General features: G+C 35.3%; 1 protein-coding gene, 1 long non-coding RNA gene and 1 pseudogene across 3 annotated transcripts; 1 reads left to right on the top strand and 2 right to left on the bottom strand.

Annotated features, from left to right (window-relative positions):
• The first annotated feature begins 4468 nt into the window (after nt 1–4468).
• LOC149771475 (uncharacterized) lies at nt 4469–7807 on the top strand. Its single transcript, XM_089948395.1, has 3 exons — nt 4469–4517; nt 7239–7598; nt 7731–7807. The coding sequence occupies exons 1-3, from the start codon at nt 4469–4471 to the stop codon at nt 7805–7807; spliced, it is 486 nt and encodes a 161-aa protein (XP_089804521.1).
• A 70-nt stretch (nt 7808–7877) lies between these two features.
• On the bottom strand, nt 7878–12151 carry LOC149771474 (uncharacterized; annotated as a pseudogene).
• Nucleotides 12086–18523, bottom strand: LOC149771473 (uncharacterized). Of its 2 annotated transcripts, XR_016418271.1 has the most exons (5): nt 18341–18523; nt 16693–16783; nt 14785–14983; nt 12903–12941; nt 12086–12206 (listed from the first exon to the last, which is right to left on the bottom strand). It is a non-coding gene; the product is annotated as an uncharacterized LOC149771473 (long non-coding RNA). The 2 variants fall into 2 exon arrangements; XR_016418272.1 differs by lacking the exon at nt 16693–16783.
• Nucleotides 18524–20279: the final 1756 nt, after the last annotated feature.

Below are 20279 nucleotides of genomic sequence, written 5' to 3'. Positions count from 1 at the left end.
CCCTTCATCTTTATTAATCCTAAACGAGACGGCAATCCAAAATGATGATTTATCGTTAGAATCTGAGTTAAATAAAAAAATCATTTTAATATTTTAGCCTCATCATCAGGATGTTCTATTAAATCATTGCTAAGAGACTCTCTATCTTAGCAGATAAAAAATAATATCCTGATCTTTCAGTCTAAAGTCACCACTGCAATGAAATCATACATATGTGCATGTGTTACAAAAATGCTGAAAAGGTTACTGCACATACTCCTCGTCGTATATTCCGATGTTTAGCGTCAGAAACCAAATAAGTTTTCAAACAATTGGTGTTGTCAGGAATTTTATCTGCATAAATTATTTGGTTGCACCAGTTGAATTATGTTTATATTCATGATAAGATCTCACAGTTCATGGGGACTTGCTTGGAAGCATACTATGATGTGTAAAAACTGCAGTTTTAAGTCACCAAAGTATAAGTTGTATGAGGAGATAAAAACAAATAAATCTGGGCCAAATCCTGCTGCTGTAAATATGATGTTTCAAGCTGGACTACAAGATACGCCAATGGGCAACACCAGGGCTAGATACTTGCTTGCAGCCACTGACATTCCGCCACCTAGCAGAACATCTATGCAAAGGGCCTCCAACCTTGTAGGCAAAGCAACTGTGGAGCTCAATGAAATGGACATGACAGACAAGCTGAAACTAGTCAGGTTAATGTCATGCGTGGTGTTCAGCATACTGAGCAAATAAATATTGCTTTTGATGCAAGATACAATGCCATTAGCTTTGGACATGAAACGAAACCTGGTCAAAGTTCATCACAAGCTGTTAGAATTGCCTGCGAAACTGTTACGTAGAAGCAATACTGTGTGGGGACTACAGTAGAAAACAAGCTGTGTTGGACTGGAGCATGGCTGAAGGGGAAAGGTTTTGATGTGCAATGTCCAGGAGGCCATGTTGACTGCACAGTAAATCGGTCACCAGTTGCACCACATTCAGAGTATGAAATGGCAAGAGAAATGTGAAACAAGTTTGTGCTGCAAGAGATTCTTATTAGACATACAACAACAGATGGAAATGCACAGGCTGCTGCTGGCTTCCAAAATGCTTATGACATTCTGCTTCCAATGTGGAAAGTAGAAAGTCTGTCGGATCCCGTCCATTTGGGTCATTTACAGTTCAAACGGTGTAATTCTGAAATATTTAGTGAAACCATGTTTCCAAGAATAAGAACAAGAGAAGGAAAAAGGCTCAAACAGACAATTGTCAGCCAATGCATTAAAGCATGTTGCGGTTTAATCTTCAAGCAAATGATGGAGGACATTATTGGTGATGTTACAAAAATTATATGTCAACGTCCCCTAGTACTGGATGACACTCTGTGCTGTTATTCAGGGGACTGCTCAAAATGCCGGAATTATTCAAAGGTCTGTGGGGGAGGAAGTACTAACAGCTGGTGGATCCGATCAGCATACATGGGCCCTCATGAAGTGACTCATCTCAACATGACAGAAAATTATAAGAATATCCTGCTAGAAGTTCTGAAAATGAAACTCTCCTGTGATGTTGTAGAAAGACTGTGACTGAACACAAACACACAGCAATGTGAGGTGGTGAACAGATCAATCAGTGTTTCATTACCTAAAAATGTGAACCATTCCAGAGACTTTGAGGCAAGAGTGCATTCAACAATACATAGACTCAATAACAGCCTGTGATCATCACTGAAAAGAAAAGTGACACACTTGGAAGGTAAACTTTCAACAAGGACTCGGAGATCACTGGAGACAATGGATAAAGACTGCACTTACCATCAGCTATATCAAAAGCATCCACAAACCAGGAAACATATTCTAGCAAGATGAGGAAATATGATACAGGCAAATCTGAGGTACAGGGCACAGCAGTGCAATAGGAAGTCTGACTACTGCAAAGGACTGCTAGACACCAAGGGTGATCTCTCCTATGAAAAGGTTTAGAAGGAGCCAATGGACAATGCAGACAGAAAAAGTTATCTTAATTCCATGTGCAAAATGAAAGTGCTCAAAGACACCATGAAGAACACATTGTACAGAAGGGAAAACTGTAGTGGGGAAATCCATTGGTAACACAATGCATGTTATGTGCAGTTGTGTTACATACTACCACCTGACAAGACCTATGGAAAGGTCGAAACAGTTTTCGCTGAATATGAAGACACAAATAAAGAAATTAAAAGGCAAAATAAATAAAGATTAAAAGATTTTTTCAAAATTAAAATAACATGACATGACAAGACATAACTTACTAGACAAGCTGAATGAATGAATGAAGGAATGAAGGAATGAAGGAAGGGAGGGAGCAATGTATTTAAGAAAGCAGTCATACCAGCATGGTCTACTAAAATAAAGACCATACTCTTTCCTTTCTCCTTGGTACTCAACACATCCATCCATCTATCCTTCCATGCCAGACATAAATTGATATGGATGTGGGTGGGTGTAAAGGATATATCAGGATATCTGAATTCATTCCATATTACAATTTCAACTTTATCATGCGGTCTGGATAGTCACCATGGCCAATGCAATGACCATAACCTTTGCAATACTGCCTATGATTGTTAACGAAATGACGCTCTAGAATCAGATGATCCACATTCACACACAAACTATTATGGCATAAATGGGATGCATCTAGCTCCTTTGGTATAGTCAGACGTCTTAACTTCACCATCAGTGCCAGTCTGTGAACATGTTTTGTTTTCCATGTGTTTGTCATGGGATCCTTATATGACAATAGGCTGTATAATCCATTGGATGTTATATTTCCTGTCCATATTCTACAAACACTATTATGTGCTATCACAGAATTTAATGAGATTTTCGCTGAATATTTATAGTAATTTAAAGCTGAATCAATGCTGCCCTGACAGGACATAGAACACAATTACTTTTACAATATGTTCTCTACATTTGTTTCTCAGTACTGACCTTTCCACTGTGTGACAATCTATACAAATCATATGTTAATCTAAAATACCTTCAAAGATGACTTCACGTTGAAGTTCTCGTCAAAGGTTGACCTGCTCTTTTTTGAGATGTTGGACTGTCAACAGAGCAACATCTAAACAGAACACAGATTTCACTTCCGAATCATCACCAATGCCTTATTACTCACTCACACAGTGCACTGTCGCCAAAATACACACAGACAACAACACCCTGAGGTCATATTCTCAAGAATAAACAATTACGTTTATATCCCTACAAGAAAAGCATAAATAAAACACTTCTATCACCACCAAAATGAGAAAGGGAAAAATGTTCTAAAAATAGACTAGAACTACATTCGTGGGTACTGAACTGGAAGTATTGTGACCTGATTCCATATAAGATGGTAGTTCTCACTTTCCCTGAGTGGCTGAGTAGTCTAAAATACTCACTGTTCCAAATCACTGCCACCTCAACTCAGTCTGTGTGGGTTCGAGTCTCAGGCTCAGCTAACGTGGTTACGTGAGAAAGATTGCCATTAGCTTCTCGTTGGTCCGTGATTCTTTCCAGGGTTTTGCAGGGTTCTTCTTCACCAGTTATACTGGCCGCCAGTTATAACTATCCACATCCTTTAACACTAATGTTTGCTTTGTGTATTTCTCAGCGTGTGTAAATAATGACCTTTCAAAGGTATATGGATGTATGATGATCCAAATAAATTGAATAATCTCCATATAAAGGCACATGAAATCAAATTCTGTTATTCATTACTTAAAGCCTACATGACATGTATGACTTGTATCAGAGGCAATGATAATAATTAATATCTCAGTAGAAACATTTTCAAAGATGTCTATCATAAACACAAAAAATTAACAGTACATAACATGATTAAAATAATCAATTAACTGAATCTCACATATATTTGAGTGACTCAACGTTTTTTTAGTAGCGACACAGAAAGAAATTTTAACATATTATTCCCAATGACTGAAATAAGACTCAGAGTTATCATCGAAGGAGAAACATTTTCTTTGATGTATATCATAGTTATTAAATATAAAAAAAGAAAACTACAAAACATGATTGAAATATAAATGAACTTCATCTCACATATATCCTAATGACTCCACTTTCCTTCAAGTAGCGCCGTTGAAAGTAGTAGGCTTAACTCTAAACTTAGCTCTAATTGTTTTCCTTGGATATGCAGTTGGAATCAGGTCACAATTAGTACTTCCAGTTCAGTACCCACAAATATAGTCCTAGTCTATGTTTAGAGCATTTTTTCCACTCATTTTGGTGGTGACACAAACGTCAGATTTAGACATTCTTAGTATGGATATAAAGGTAATTGTTTATTCTTCAGAATATGAGCTTATGGTGTAGTTGTCTCTGTGTATTTCAGCCACAGTGTACAATGAGTAACAAGGTCTTGGTGATGATGCAGATGTGAAATCTGTGTTCCATTGTATGTTGCTTTGTTGACAGTCCAGCCTCTCAAAGAAATGCCGGTGTACCTAGGACAAGAAAGTCACTGTGAAGTCATCTTTGAAGGTATTTTAGATTTAAATATGATTTGTATTGACTGCCACACAGTGGAATGTTCTTCATTGATAAACAATTGTAGATACTATATAGGAAAATTATTTGTAATCTGTCCTGTCAGGGCACTATTGATCAAACTTTAAACTGGCATAAAATGTTTATTATTAATGATAGACACACAACATTTTCACATCTTGTGTATATTGGTTATAAACATAAAACAATATAATCAATATTTTAAAAATTTAATTTAACAAAATTTTATGAATTTATTTTTAATTTAAAAATTATTTTTTCCCCCAGAATTAACATTAACTGTATATGTTGGAGATGACACTCATTATTTTTAGAAGCAATGTATTCCTACACCATGTACAAGTTGCAATGGAGGATCTTTTCCCCAAAACCTCTTAACAAAAATATCTTAAAATGCAGAGCCAGGACATAATAGTAATTGTATACTATGGACAGGAAAAGTAACATCCAATAGGTTATATGGCCTGTTGTCATAGAGGGACCCTGAGTCAAACAGATGGAAGAAAAAGCAGGTCTACAGACTGTCCTTAATGGTAAACTTGAGAAATCTGAACATTCCAAAGGAGCTCGATGCATCCCATTTATGCAACAATAGTTTGTGTGTGAATGTTGATCACCTGATTGTGGAACCTCGTTCCATCAACAAGGGCATTGCATTGTGCATGGTGACTTTCCAGACTGCATGATTAAGTTGAAATTGTGATATGGAATAATTCAGGTATAATTATATGTCCTATACACCCCACTAATCCGTATAGAATCATGTCTGGCTTACTGCTTGCATTAATGAAATAGAAATTATTGATTGAGGCATGCATTGATGATTATGTTGAGTAAGAAGGATAGAGGATTTTTGTTGTTGTTATGCATGGCAGCCAGTATTAATGGTGGAGGAAGAACCCGGGAAAACCCCAGGAGAACAACCGACCCACGAGAAGCTTTCTCACATACCCACATTGGCCAAATCCTAGACTCGAACCCAAGCAGACAGAGGTGAGATGGCAGTGATCCATAACATAGAGCACTTTAGACCACTCGGCCACTTTGGGCCCCCAAGGATTAATAAATAAAAACAAATAAAATACACCGACATGTACATTAAAGAAATCATTGAGCCTTGTATGATTAAATATGGACAGCAGTAACTTGGAGTTTCTTAGTTTCTTTTCGTCATCTGTCATTGTCATGTTCTGATAACTGAATACATATAGTTCTATGCAAATGTGATACATATTTCAATTTATGCCCATGTGTACACATAAGAAAAAAATAATGAAAGTGGTAGGATGTCTTATGATTGGTTTGCGTGTGTATATGTAATCTCAATTGAGTTCATTAATAAGAAATAAGTTATGTAACATTCATATCAACTGATTCAAAAGAGTTCAATATGTAGTATCAATTATACTTGTGTTATAATGAACATCAACTTAAACACACATTCAACATACACTTTGTGCAGTATTAGTACTGAAAACACATGCCAGCCTATCATGATGCATGTAGTTTTCATAATAATTATTTAATATGAGGGGCCCCGAGTGGCCGAGTGGTCTAAAGCACTCACCGTTCCAGATCACTGCCATCTCACCTCTGTCTGCGTGGGTTCGAGTCCAAGGCTCAGCTAGCGTAGGTACATGGGAAAGCCTGCCAGTAGCTTATCGTGGGTCGGTGGTTCTTCCCTGGGTTTTCCAGGGTTCTTCCTCCACCAGTTATACTGGCCGCCATGTATAGCCTATCATGTGCTGAAAAATGGTGTTAAACCCTAGAACATCAACATTTAATATGCATCAGCAGAAAATGACTCAAACTCGGATAAGTGATAATCAGTGAAGTATTCATCAAGTATATGTATGAGATACTTGTATGTGCAGTCCTTTTGAAGCATAGAGGGTTTCAACTTAAGATGTGCTATAGAAAGAAAAACTAAACATGGGGTTATGTAGTAAGAATGAACATTTTCAAAGAAATTTTTCCAACATCAACCGATTTCAACTAAATTGTATGACACAAAACACTTTGTATGGTCTTGAATATCCTTTATCATTCAGATAGTAATGGTATATTCCAACACACATATGCCCACACACACACACATTAAAAACAACATCAAAAACAAACCTGCTTCAAATAAATTGAGGTAGTTTTTATTAACATTAAAAATCACAATATTTTAATGACATGCACACTTATTGATATATAGCAACCTTTATAAAAGTGGTTGTTTGCCAGTGTTAAATTATCAAAGCTTTCTCATTTTCATCCTATTTGTAGATGGCTCACTTAGATCGGATGTATAATCTCAAACAAGCTGTCATGAAATATAACCAGACAAGTCTTGCTTCACAGACACCAATTACTGGGCTCAGGCCCAGACAAATAGATGCTTTGTACAACCTGATAGAATCCAAAGACTTAGTTGTTGTATTACCCACAGGATATGGAAAAACTTTGATTTTTTAACTGAATCCTTTCTACCTACAGTGCAAAGTTGTAGTACTGGAACCTCTTAATCAGCTTTGTGCCACACTTGATGGGCATATGATATGTGTCACTGAACAGTTTTAAGATCACAGTACCTTATGCATAGGTGAATTTTCATATATGGTCGGACACCCAAAAGGTAAAAATGTTCTTGAATGTCTACTTGAGGTTGAATGGACAAAGCAACAGGTATGCTTGATTACTGACAAGGCCAATGCATTCTGCAGTGGCAGGATGAATTTAGACCTGCATACAAGAAGATTAAAAATCTTCAGGCTCTTTTCCCAGTTTGTACAATGTATGCTATGACAGCAAATATTAATAAAGGCAGCATCAACTCTATCAAGAAAGAGTTGAAACTTTCCAGATGCAGCATAATTAACTGTACACCTCTTCTAAGAAAAAACATCAGTTTGCTGCTAAGAAGACGACGACCATATTCAAGTGACACAACACCAACTTCACCTTATGACTGTGTTTTCAAATCACTGTTTGATGACCTTATTAGAACAAAGGAGAATGGGTCATGCTTTCCTGTCACAATAGTCAACACAAAACTTGTATGGTGTGGTAAAGCTATTGAGCACGCTAAGCTACTTCTAGGTGATCAACTGATCAATGGAGAAAACAAAGGAAGAAAATTGCAATGTTGTGCAATACCACTCTCCAAAATATAGCATAGTAAATGAATATATCATGCCTGTCTTTCAAGTGAAAACAATCACATAAGAATCATTTTTGCAACAACTGCACTTGGAATGGGGGCAGACCTTAGGTAGGTGCAAAGAGTGATGCATGCTGGATCCCCATTTTCAGTGGAAGGTATAATAATGCACACCATAAAATCTATCTTTGTTATATGTATATTAGATCTGAAAATATGTACAATTTCATACCTGCATATTTCTACTGCCTCAGATTTAACAGTTGGGAGTCTGTTGGTCCTTAAGAAAAGGTCTGTGCACAAAACAGTGATAGAAAATGAACTTCTTCCTCAATTAATTTACCAGTTCAATTAGTTGATTTTAGCAGTCTTGGAAGGAATGCAATATTTATTTCAAATACATATATGTATAAATATTTCTCTTCTCATCAAGTCTAATAAAAATGGACATTTTTTCCCAATAAATTTTAATAAAGAAAATGAAGCAGGAAAACTCATTGCTATAATGACTTCCACCATATCCTGAACTTGTCTTTAGGATATGGGAAATTACTTGTCTTTCAAGCATGAATCCTATACTAGGTTTTCATGTGTTTCATTATATATATATATATATATATATATATATATATATATATATATATATATATATATATATATATATATATATATGCTTGCAAAGTCTGCTTATAATGCATGGTACATCACATATAAAGCCATACATTGTTTAGAATGTTTTATTTGTATACTTGTATTCTAGGATAGAGCCATGGACTCTTTGTAGAATAAAGAATATATATTTTCATTTCACTTCAAAGTATGTTCAAGAGGTTGGTTGAGCAGAAAGGATGGCCTTAAAAGCTGAAGCCATAATTTTTTTCAAAAACAATGACTTGTCTTCAAAACTTCTTGAGAAGGATATGAAAGGATATTTAACACTTGAAACTGGCTGCAGACGCCAATTTTTGAATAATTATTTTGACTGTCCATATGAGGCAGCTGAATTTATATGATGTGACCTTTGTCAAAGTGATGCATTTGGAAGTGCATTAAGTATGAAACAGATTGCAGGACAAAATCAAATAGATACCTTGTGCATATGGCTTTAAAGGAATATGTGAAAGCTGATATAACTGGACAAATTGCACTTCACCTGAATGATTACTTACTTCAACGCATAACTGAAACATTTGATATTATACCTATGGACATACATTAAATTGTTCAGTATTACAATATTTATAGGTACATTGCTGATTCACTGAATGCAATACTTGTTACCTTTAGGAAATCAAACGTTATTCAGATGAAGCAAGTAGATGTAAGTAGATGTCAATCGCTCTGGTAGCCTAGCAGTTAGAGCATCTACCTTGTATGTAGTAGGTCACGGGTTCAAGCCCCGGCTGAGTCATACCAAAGACTTATAAACATGGTACTAACAGCTGTCTCACTAGGCACTCATCATTAAGAAGTGTTAGTACTGGTTGCCTGGTATCAGGATAATGATACTGGGTGGAACATGATGCTACATGTCTGCATAATGGTGTCATTGTGCTAGAAATCACTATCAAATGATGCACTAAGGACATCGTAGCAATATGCTGAAAAATTGTTAAAGCTAGGTTAAAAATGCAAATCATACACACAAGCAAATGTATGTCCTGTCACCCTTTTTTATTCAAATCCATTTTAATTTTCTATTGACTATAACCTTGCCGACAGGACAAAATAAAGGTGGGCATGTGTGTAGGTGAAAGTATAATTGAAAAATAAGAACATTGCCTCGCACCCCATCACCTTGAATTAGGGATCTGACTATAATAACAAATTATTCATCATTCTCAAATTACCATAAACTTGCATCAGGAGCAAAAGGAGACTATGGTTGTGTGCAGACAAAATATGACATTAATAGCTTCCGAATTTGGGAATAGTATCGCAGGAGAAAAAAAGATAAGCCCTAAACTTACCTTTTGAAGACACAATCACTATTGAACAAATCTGTGATGCCTATGTCTTGCCTTTGCCAAAGTTGGAAATACAGCTAGAGAAATGTCGTACAAATTGCTTACTTAAACAAGCCACCAAATCTCACACATGCATGGGGGGGGGATTATTCTGATGTTACTGATTGTCAATGATTAGCAAGTGTGGTACTAGTGCATGCCTGCAGGTGTAATTACAAAAAAGGGGCGATAACTGTGTGTGTGTGAATGGATTTTAAACATAGCATTTAAAAAATGTTCAGTCATACCAATAGGATGTCTGCAGTGTGTAAGTTTATAGTGATGTCTAGCACAGGGACAAAATGCCACAGACATTTATCGTGTCCATTATACTGACACCAAGCCCACCAGTCCTAACACTAACTTCTTAACGCTGAGCACCAAGCGAGGCAGCTACTGGGACCATTTTTATAAGTCTTTGTATGACTTGTCTGTGATTCGAACCTATGACCTTCTGCATCTGAGGTGGATGCTGTAACCACTTAGGCCATCAGAGCAGTTGGCAATAACTATTGCACAAATTTTAACAAAATTGATTTATACATGTTCGCATCATCGTAAGATGACTAAGCATTTAATATGCACAATTTATCACATATTTATGTCATTTACTGAGAATAAAGGCAGACAACCCTATCATTTATTCTACTGAGGTTTAATTTAAAATGGGCTGATATTCAAAAGTGTTGTGATAGATGATGGTTCTGTAAAATTCCATGATGGAGGTTTACTGACTGTTTTTAGAAGTTTAATGTTACTTTCCAGATTCAAATGCCAGTCTAACTTTGTGATAATCAATCCAGGACTCAAAACTCAAGTCTGTTTACTGAATCTGCTGGTGCCTGTGTCCCTTTGTGAGCACTAAAAGACCTGCCTGAATGTGGTACAAAAGGTTTCACTTCTCGCAGATCATTTTCAACTCATCATTATGAGAGTTTCTCTGTTTGAGTAGCCTACCCTCACTTTTACATCAGATACACTGTCAAAATTATCAGCAATGTTGTCCATGACTGTTACTGCTTTGGATCTGGACAGAAGGTTTGTCTTTGTTCATTGGGCCCAGTCCCTTAAGCATTCTTTTTGTTGTCCTTTTTACAAGGTGTTCCATTGCTAGATCTGCTGGTATATCTTTCTTACCCCTGATGTTGACAAAATGGCCATACATACTTGGTATGCAGTGCACAAACTGTAAGATGCTTGCTGATTGCATAATAGGCACAAGATTCTAAAGCTTCAGCTGTTATGACTCTTGAACATCAACATCATGTATTTAAGGCAACCTGTCCCTGTCACATCCAAAAACTCAATGTACAGTAAACCAACCTGTAACACAGTATGGCCATACTGTTGCACATGATTAGTGTCCATTGGCTTTAAAACTGTCGTTTCTCCTTGCTTCAAAACATATATAGTTTTAACTTCCTCATTGCTAACTTTAACTTGAATGGGGATTAGTGAATCCTTGGCAGTTTCTTCAACAATCATGTAAATCTTGTGCCCTGAGAAGACATACATTTCAATAAAATGATCCATAGTCTGCTGGAGCCACATATCTGTTATAAGGTCTGGAGGTATGTTCTTGGTTGGAGTACTGTTTAGATCACAGAGTCTGAAGAAATCACACAGAGCCTCAACAATGTATGATTTAATAAATGACAAAAAGAAATCTTTGTCTACATCATAATGATTCTTCACGTGAGCATTCACATCATGCCGCCTTATACAAATTCTCTCTCCATTCATAAAGCCAGTTTCAAAACTATCCAAATTAAAGAACTTTTGATAAGCCATTGTCAAGAAATTCATAGCTGAATACCAGAGTTCAAAAGTAATTGGATACAGATCTCTCAGTCTCTCTCTGTGGCATCAAAAGCACTTTGATGTAATCCTTTTGCACCACTAAATCTCTCCCTGGTCAATTGATCACCACTTATATGCACTGTAGAATGATCTGTGCATCCATAGATTTCATCTATCCTTTCATTGTATGGACTACATTATCTTACAGACACTATACTGCTGTTCATTGTAAGGAAGAACTAGAAGTAGATCTATGACTGATTTATTTGCAAGCTCCTCAGAAAATTCACCTTCAATTTCACTACAATAAAAATCTTTATTTTTTTTCAGAAAGGGGAGATAATACACTGCTGCATTTAAAATCAGGGTTGTTTAGTTGGATTTTAACCTTCTCTGATCTTTCTCTGAAGGAGACAGCTGATCCAAGGCTAGGTCTTGAACCGATCCCTGTGGCTGGTCTGGTAGATTGGCAAATGTCATGTGTTGCACAATAGCAGCAGATGCAAACTAATGTTTTGTCCCTCCATGATAATTTTCCCTTCGTGTTGTACCCCAGTTGTAAAATTTAAATTGTCACCAACAATTCTGAAAACTCTTCCTTCCCAGACTGCTAACTGAAGCTCCTTAAAACATGAATCACCTAATTTTTCAACTTATGGTAGCTTCATAGCTACTGGACACAGCCAGAAACTGCACTCTATCAACAACCTGTTGGGAACAGGAAAGAAATCAATAAAACCTACTTGAACCATATTATCATAATGATGTCTTCTATTATTTATACTAGAGAAAATGTCTCATATGCCTCATTGTATCGACAGTAAAAGATAAGATACTGAACTTGACCACTAAAACATAAAATATCATTGTCTGTTATAGTTGACTGCTTATAAAATTGACCTGAATCTGTGTCTACAGATGCTCAGCCAACAAGCTATATTAGCTTATAATGCCAAGCCATGCATCCAAAATAAACCTTATAAATAAACATTAGTAGAAAATGAGTGTTCTATCATGATATTGATTCACAATGTACATTTGTAGTTTGATCATATCATGTCAGCCATTTACAATGTATACCAGTATTTTTAAATATAATATTAATTGTATACGATTTTATTGAAAACTGAAGTTCTTTATGAAATAGTTTGATCCATTAAAGTTTAAATGATAATTACTGGAACTTGGTTATGCTGGTTACATTTCTAAGCATTATGTTTATGCACTTACTATTCAGCTAAAAAGGGTTTCAAATTTTACTCATCTTTTATCCATATAATATTTCAAATTAGTACCTGTTATTTAGTCTAAAGAACATGTAAATAGAACTGGAAATGGCTCGTACATTCCTTGGAAACTTAATGACATGGATGAATAAAAGTTTTTTAAAGCTGTTCTTGTCACCTTGTAAGACCTCCATTAGGTGTGTTTTCCTTTAGAAATCTGAAAAACGGTAAGAAAAGGGCCAGAAATAATTAACATATAAAAGATGAAAACAACTTTGAAAAACAAAATAAAATCATTCAGAACTATATAACAAATTCACATGCAAGATTTTGAAAATATACATGCAAAATATCAAGATGCAGTTAGAAACATTTGGGTAGGAGGGCAGCAATCTTGTAACAAATAAGGTGAATAAAAGTGTCCAACTCAATCATTGTGTTATCCAGATTTTATCATGTATGATAAAAATCAAATGTGTCAATTGGAAAAAACTTCCCCTACTTAATGGCAATACTGGTCAAAACTACTGACTTCTAGACTGTGATTATTTTAAAATGATGAGAATTCAATGTCTGTTTTTAGTCTAAAAGTAAAAGCATCATGTGACTTTAAAGAAAGACGAATCAAAGCTGAATAAAACATGCAAGTAGCAATAATGTCTTCTGAAAATAAAAACAATAATTATGAGATGCATCACTTGACTAAATAACATACTGAGTGCTAGCTTCCTATTAAAGTGTTCAAGTACTGAAACAATTTGGGGACACAATGTTTAGAACCATGAAATGTCAGAAAGTATGCCATGCATTCATGTCAACAAGTTAAACTGCTGGAATATTGCAATTATAACAATACATAACAAATGAAAATAACTTAGACCTTTTCACGAGTCTGTTCATTTTTCATAGTGATAGCTATTATCTTCCGTACAAGTGATAATTCCACAAACGTATTGCTCATAAGTATTGAGTATATAAGTCCTAACTTGGGCAGAAGTGACCTAATGGGCTGAATCATGCCAAGTTTGCCTGATGGCAATGCTACTGCTAGTAATACTTCAGCCAAGTTTGCCTGATGGCAATGCTACTGCTAGTAATACTTCAGCCAAGTTTGCCTGTTGGCAATGCTACTGCTAGTAATACTTCAGCCAAGTTTGCCTGATGGCAATGCTACTGCTAGTAATACTTCAGCCAATATCGGGTTACTCAGAAAAAAATTCTGTGCATATATCATTCCATGAAAAGGTTGTTAAGTCACGATTAGGATATAAGATGCTGCTTTCATCCCTTATACATTTTGAAGATGCCTTTTGTTCACCTTCCCAAATGAATAACATCTTTACAGCTTTTCTGAGTGAATCGCTATTTAACACAGTCTCTGCAATTGTTTCAGTGGAAGTATGTAGAGCAGCATGCAGCAATTTTGCTCTATCAGAGAGAGTTACATCATCAAATGATGATACTCTTGTATCTGATAATTTGGTAGCTAATGTTTCCACTTAATTTTTTTATGTTGGGAATTTATCACGTACATAAATATATCTCCACTCTCGTGAGTTTCTATAAAAAAGATATATGTAAAAATCAAATAATACATATATCATGTTTGTTTGAACAATATTAAGTAGAAGGACTACATGTTGTGTGTAGTTATATAAGTGAGTATTCAGTTAGAGGTACTTTGGCTACCACAAGTAATTGAGTTTAGGTTTTTGATTGTGTCAATGGACACTGCAACTGAGGTATAGGAGCTTATGTAAAGCCATTTCTCCAAATTGATTGGCTGCAGCAATGCATGTAAGATATTATCTGCTGAAACAAAATAAGATTATAGTTTAACAGTCTTTTCTGATTTTTTGACTACAGTACCTGTCAATTTTTATATCTACAGACTGCCATTAAGTATAAAAGATTTTGAATTATATCACAATGATATTTATCTATATTTAATTTCAACTTAAAATGCCTGTTCAAAAACCTACCTTCTCCATTGTCTCTACCTCTAAATTTGTATTACCGTGTGATGCTTTTTAAACAGATTTATACCTCATGTTTCATACCTTACGTCCAAGACTGGTAAGACTGGGTCTGTTTGTGTAGATACTGTACAAGTATAAATGTGATAAATACTGAGTAGATGCTTCATTTTTTGTTAAACTGTTTGACACGTCACTAATGGTGGTGGTGCTTTCATCAGTTGTCAAACATGCAGAAGGGAACAAGCATTTCACCCTGGCAGCTGTGATCTGCATGAAGCTCCTGAACATGTAATAAAATTCATATAAATTCTTTTAAAACACACACTGTACCTAATCAATATAAAAACAAAAGGATTACACAGCCACAAGCTATACGACTATACATGCTACAACCAAATCAAAAATATTAGGCTAAGTAGGTCAGTGGACTTTCTTCAAAATGTTTTCACTCAAAATAAACACATCAATCTAGTTTCAGAGCCAAAATTTACATAAAAATTGGAGACAAACACTTTCAGATGGCCATATTGTTTGCTTAGGTGCGATTGATTTATTGTTCTTGCTGTGAACATATTGCCATTTCTCAGTTTAACTGGTGGAGGAAGAGCCCAGGAAAACCCTGGGAAGAACCACTGAGCCATGGGAATCTACTAGCAAGCTTCCTCACCCACACTGGCCAAGCAAGACTTGAACCCAAGACCACATTCCATTATTTTGTTATAGTGTGGCCTTGGCTTTAATGACTTAGCATGCACAAATAAAGTTTAATTACTCAACAATATTAATTAATTAGCTCCAAATGTCAATCCTTATTATGGCACTTATGCTTCAACATCAGTGACAACAAGAAATGAAAAAGGCTAATAATGCCTGACCTATGGCAAGTGGCTAATAATGCCTGACCTATGGCAAGTGGCTAATAATGCCTTCCTATGGCATGTGGCTAATAATGCCTGACCTATCAACTTTTGGATTCTTGATGATCTAGCAAGAAATCACAGACTTTTTGCAACACAACTCAAGAAAATGAAGCCACACCCATTATGATACACTAAACTAAGACTATTCACCAGTTCTAGCATTTAGAAAGTCATGGGCCTTTAAAAGAAAAGACCTGGACAAAGTGTGAAGTTTACAACCAAACCAAGCTGACAATAAAAACTTATATTTCCTAATCAAAGACCATTAATAAAATATTTTCAAATCACAAAATTTATCATAATTACCCGACATGCTGTAAATAAATTATTTTATTAAAGTATTTTTCTACACCTATATTCCAAAATATGGACAGACTAATAACCTGACCAACATCTCCATTGCTCTCAAAGCATATTACTTTGGGCAATTGTAACATTGTAAAATTAATAAGTACAATGCAACGATGAGGGCACAGATTTCAGACAAATTAATTCTATGAAGGTTGTTCAATGAAGCTATTTAATGGAACACATTCAATTTAAGTATATTGGTCCAGAATGGGTGACGGTACAAATGAAATGTGTGCTTATATGTCTTTATATCTCAATGTAAAAACACACATTTGTCATAAAATACAATACAGTGTTGCAATACAGTAAATGTAAGTGTCACACTGTGTCTGATGCATATAATAATGGCATGGTAAAAATTCAGATATAGAGAGTGATTATATGATCTTTCATTACAGTACTTCATTATAATAATAAATACTTTTTATATTCCCATGTGTACTTTTCAAATGCATAAATAATCATAAACAATTGATTTTAATTAATACTTATTTACTTGTCTTACTGATGAGTTAAATGCAAAATAAATCAAGTATAGTTTTAAGAGAATATGTTTTGCTTTTGTAACAGATCTGAGGCAAACTGAGTATCAACATAAAATGAGCATCTCCTTAAACAAGGTCTTGAATGCAAACCATGAGGATAGACATTCAAAATTTGTGCAAAGTGAATCAGAACAGAATGTTGCCAACTGCAACTATAAATTGGTGTAATATACCTCTAATTGTCTGCGCTTCTCTATCTGCACAGGAGTCTTTCCTGTTGGTGATGACCTCTCTTTTACAATAGTTGTGGAAACTAGGATGACACTCCATTCCATAAAATCAAATTAGAACATTTCAAGAAACATTTTTTTTATTTTTATTCTCACTAGGTATCAAGAATCAATTCAGTGTATTTTCAAATGATACAGTAATTAATTATTAATTTTGTAACCATTTTCTATTGTGAAAAAAATATAGATATAATAAAGGTATTATTGAAAGCATCTTTTTTATGATAAATGCTTCACATATCATGTTTTACTGTCAGTCATTAAACAGACAATATTAAATTTAAGTTGCCTTAACAAAAGGATATTTATTTAACTTAATATCATGAAGATTTCATCATAAACTTTGGCATGTATGTATAGTTTAATTTAATGCTTGATTTGTTTTACAAAATATGCCCATCTAAACACATAACACCAGAGTAAATAAGATTTTACCAATTTGGTACATTTTGGATGAATCAGTCAAAATGAGATGTTTCATTCCATACTCAACCTCAATCCAAGCCTCCAGCAAACCCTCATAAATGAAGGCTAGTGTTTTGGTTTTAATAAGTGCTAGCTACACATGAACAGAGGAATCCTTTACCCCCACCATGCCCTTCTAAATGTCTCCCCTCTGATTCTCAACACAATTCTTAAACAATTCCTTTAAACTGTGTTGTTTTATATTGGCTCCTCTTATTTTTAATGTTTATATAATCTAACATAAAATCATAAACGATGTTTTATCTCAATTTCCTAAAAAGGTGATATCCAAAACTGAATAAGATGCATCAAGTCCTTTTATTGCAAAAACATGTACCTTTTTATTTACAAAGTGCCCCTGAATCAATCGACCAAAATTACTACTCTCTTTGAGGAACTCCTAGCTAAATCATGATTAATCTTTGGCAAAACCTGTGCTGTTACATAGAACAACAGATTAATATCAATGTAAAATTGGTCAAAGAATTTATTGCAAATTAAACATTGAAATGATGCTGTCTAAATTGTTCATGTTTTGGCAAATGCATTTGCCCCCCCCCCCCTTATTAAAGGGATTTGATATTAACCTTTGGCCAATTAAGGATGTCATCTATCACCTTATACCAATTCCGACGTAATAATTAGCATGTAATCGTTAGCAAATGAAATCCCGTACATGATGCAGTTGAAATGTGCAACATTTGACATAAGGTCGTCACCTTCGCCCCTTCGTAGAAGAGGGTTGTTATATCGATCCTAATGTTTGACATAATTTGGGCTGTAATGGAAAACGATATATACATATTTATATAACACTGGTCAAGGAATTCATTGTAACTAGAATATTCTGGATGACGCAGTGTCAAATGCGCAATATTTGCAAAACAATCGTTACCCTCATCCCTGGTAAAATGAGGAAGATATTTTCGTCTTAATCTTTGGAAAAATTAAAGCTGTCGTACATAACCTAATATCAATTTCGACGTAAAATTTATCAGGCAATCGATTGGAAAATGAATTTTTGTGATGACTTAGTGTGAAACGTGCAATATTAACAAAATATCGTTGTGTGTATCCGTATACTTCGTCTTCGCCTAATTGTATAAATATTTGTAAAAATACCTACGTAGCCGATTTGCTGGTTAAGCTTGAATACACGATAACGACTGCTATTGTTCAAATCGAAAGTATTAGTAAAGTTCGCATTGTGTCACTAACAAAAAGAATATTAAAGCAATAAATGTGCCACGGTTAGATTACAGATCTCTCTCCATGAGAGGCCATTTGTTTTGATCACGTGACAACATGGCGTAGGCGTTCGCCTGACTTAGGTGGCAGGGTCCAGTTTCGTAAATTGTCTCCTGGCAAATTTCTTAACTTAAGGCTATGGTGTGATTTTTTCAGCTATTATTGTTTACTATTTATAGATATGGATAAATTTGTGAACTAGGTGTTTTGGGCTTGTGTTGTTCTTGAAACTGATGTCAGGCATGTACACCTTCCATAGTTGCTCTGCAGTATGTTGATAGTGAAATACCAATAGTTGGCTAGGAAGAAGAGCTAGCCTCCCATAGCAGTAGACACGTGGGTTCAAGGCAACTAGAGTATCTCAAAAACGGCTTGGATGACAACTGGACATAGGACACAATTAATTTTACTATATGTTATCTACATTGGTTTCTCAGTACTGACCTTTCCACTGTGTGACAATCAATACAAATCATATGCTAATCTAAACTACCTTCAAAGATGACTTCACGGTGAAGTTCTCGTCAAAGGTTGACCTGCTCTTTTTTTAGATGCTGAACTGTCAACACATCACCATGTAAACAGAACACAGATTTCACTTCCGGAGCATCACCAAGGCCTTATTACTCACTGTGCACTGTCGCCGAAATACACACATACAACAACACCCTGAGCTCATATTATGAAGAATAAACAGTTACCTTTAAATCCCTACCAAAAATGCATAAATAAAACTCTTCTATCACCACCAAAATGAGAGAGGAAAAAATGTTCTAAAAATAGACTAGAACTACATTCGTGGGTACTGAACTGGAAGTATTAATTGTGAACTGATTCCTGACAGGGTTAGACAATTTCACCTCCATGGATAAAACTTCATCCATGATCAAATCAATGTCTCTTAAATGCTGCTGCAAAGTTTTAAGGACTTTCATCCATGAATAGGACAGATACAGGCTTTTAGCTGACACCACTGTAACACAGACACAACTCAATTCCAAATGGCCGAATTTCAAAAATGCACAAAACTTAAAGTTTAATTGTGATTTTGCTAATCAAGATAAACACTTCAAATAAACTGTAATTAGTTTTTAGTTCTAACACCAATCTGGAAATTACTAGAAATTAAACTAGACTGTTTAACTTTCTTAGAAAATTCAATTTTAAAAAATCATACATATTTTGATATGAAAATTTAAATTTAACTTAAATTTTAATGAAATTTTAAAACCTGAAGTTGACAAATTTTGTTCTATGGCAAAGTCTCTCCAATCCTTTGTCATAAACATCAATGGTTTTCCTTATCAGGTGTGAAGCAATTAAACCAAAGCTTGTCAGTGAAAGGTAACACCTGAAATCTGGTAGCATCTAAATACGCAAGCTAGGTCTAACCAAGTACATGACATCATTTTCACCCATGAAGGGGAGGAGTCTTCCGATGTCAGGCTTCCAGTAGTATTGAAGAGTTGGTGAAGTTCTCTGAAACCAAGCTAGCATGCCTTCTCCTAACTATATAAGTGAGAGAGAGAGGATGATTCTTGTATTTTACATGCAGTTATCGTAACTGAAACCATGAAAGGGTACAAGAAGAGGAAGACAACTTTTTTTAAACCTGGATATATTCCACATAACAAAGGAGTCACATATCTGACTGATAATACTCTACCAAGTTCCAGTGCTGCATCTGTTCCAGTGACAAGAAGAATGGATGCAGACAAGTTCTCTGTCACAGCAGTGACAAAGCCGACAAATGGGGGTCTCAAGTCAGTTCAGGCACCAGACTGTAATGGCACACCTGGGACTGCAAACATTCTACA

Source organism: Sinohyriopsis cumingii, unplaced genomic scaffold (genome assembly GCF_028554795.1).
Source record: "Sinohyriopsis cumingii isolate HCF-2022 unplaced genomic scaffold, ASM2855479v2 utg001825l, whole genome shotgun sequence".
In the NCBI taxonomy this organism is placed as follows: Eukaryota; Metazoa; Mollusca; class Bivalvia; order Unionida; family Unionidae; genus Sinohyriopsis; species Sinohyriopsis cumingii.
This window is presented reverse-complemented; position numbering and strand designations above follow the sequence as displayed.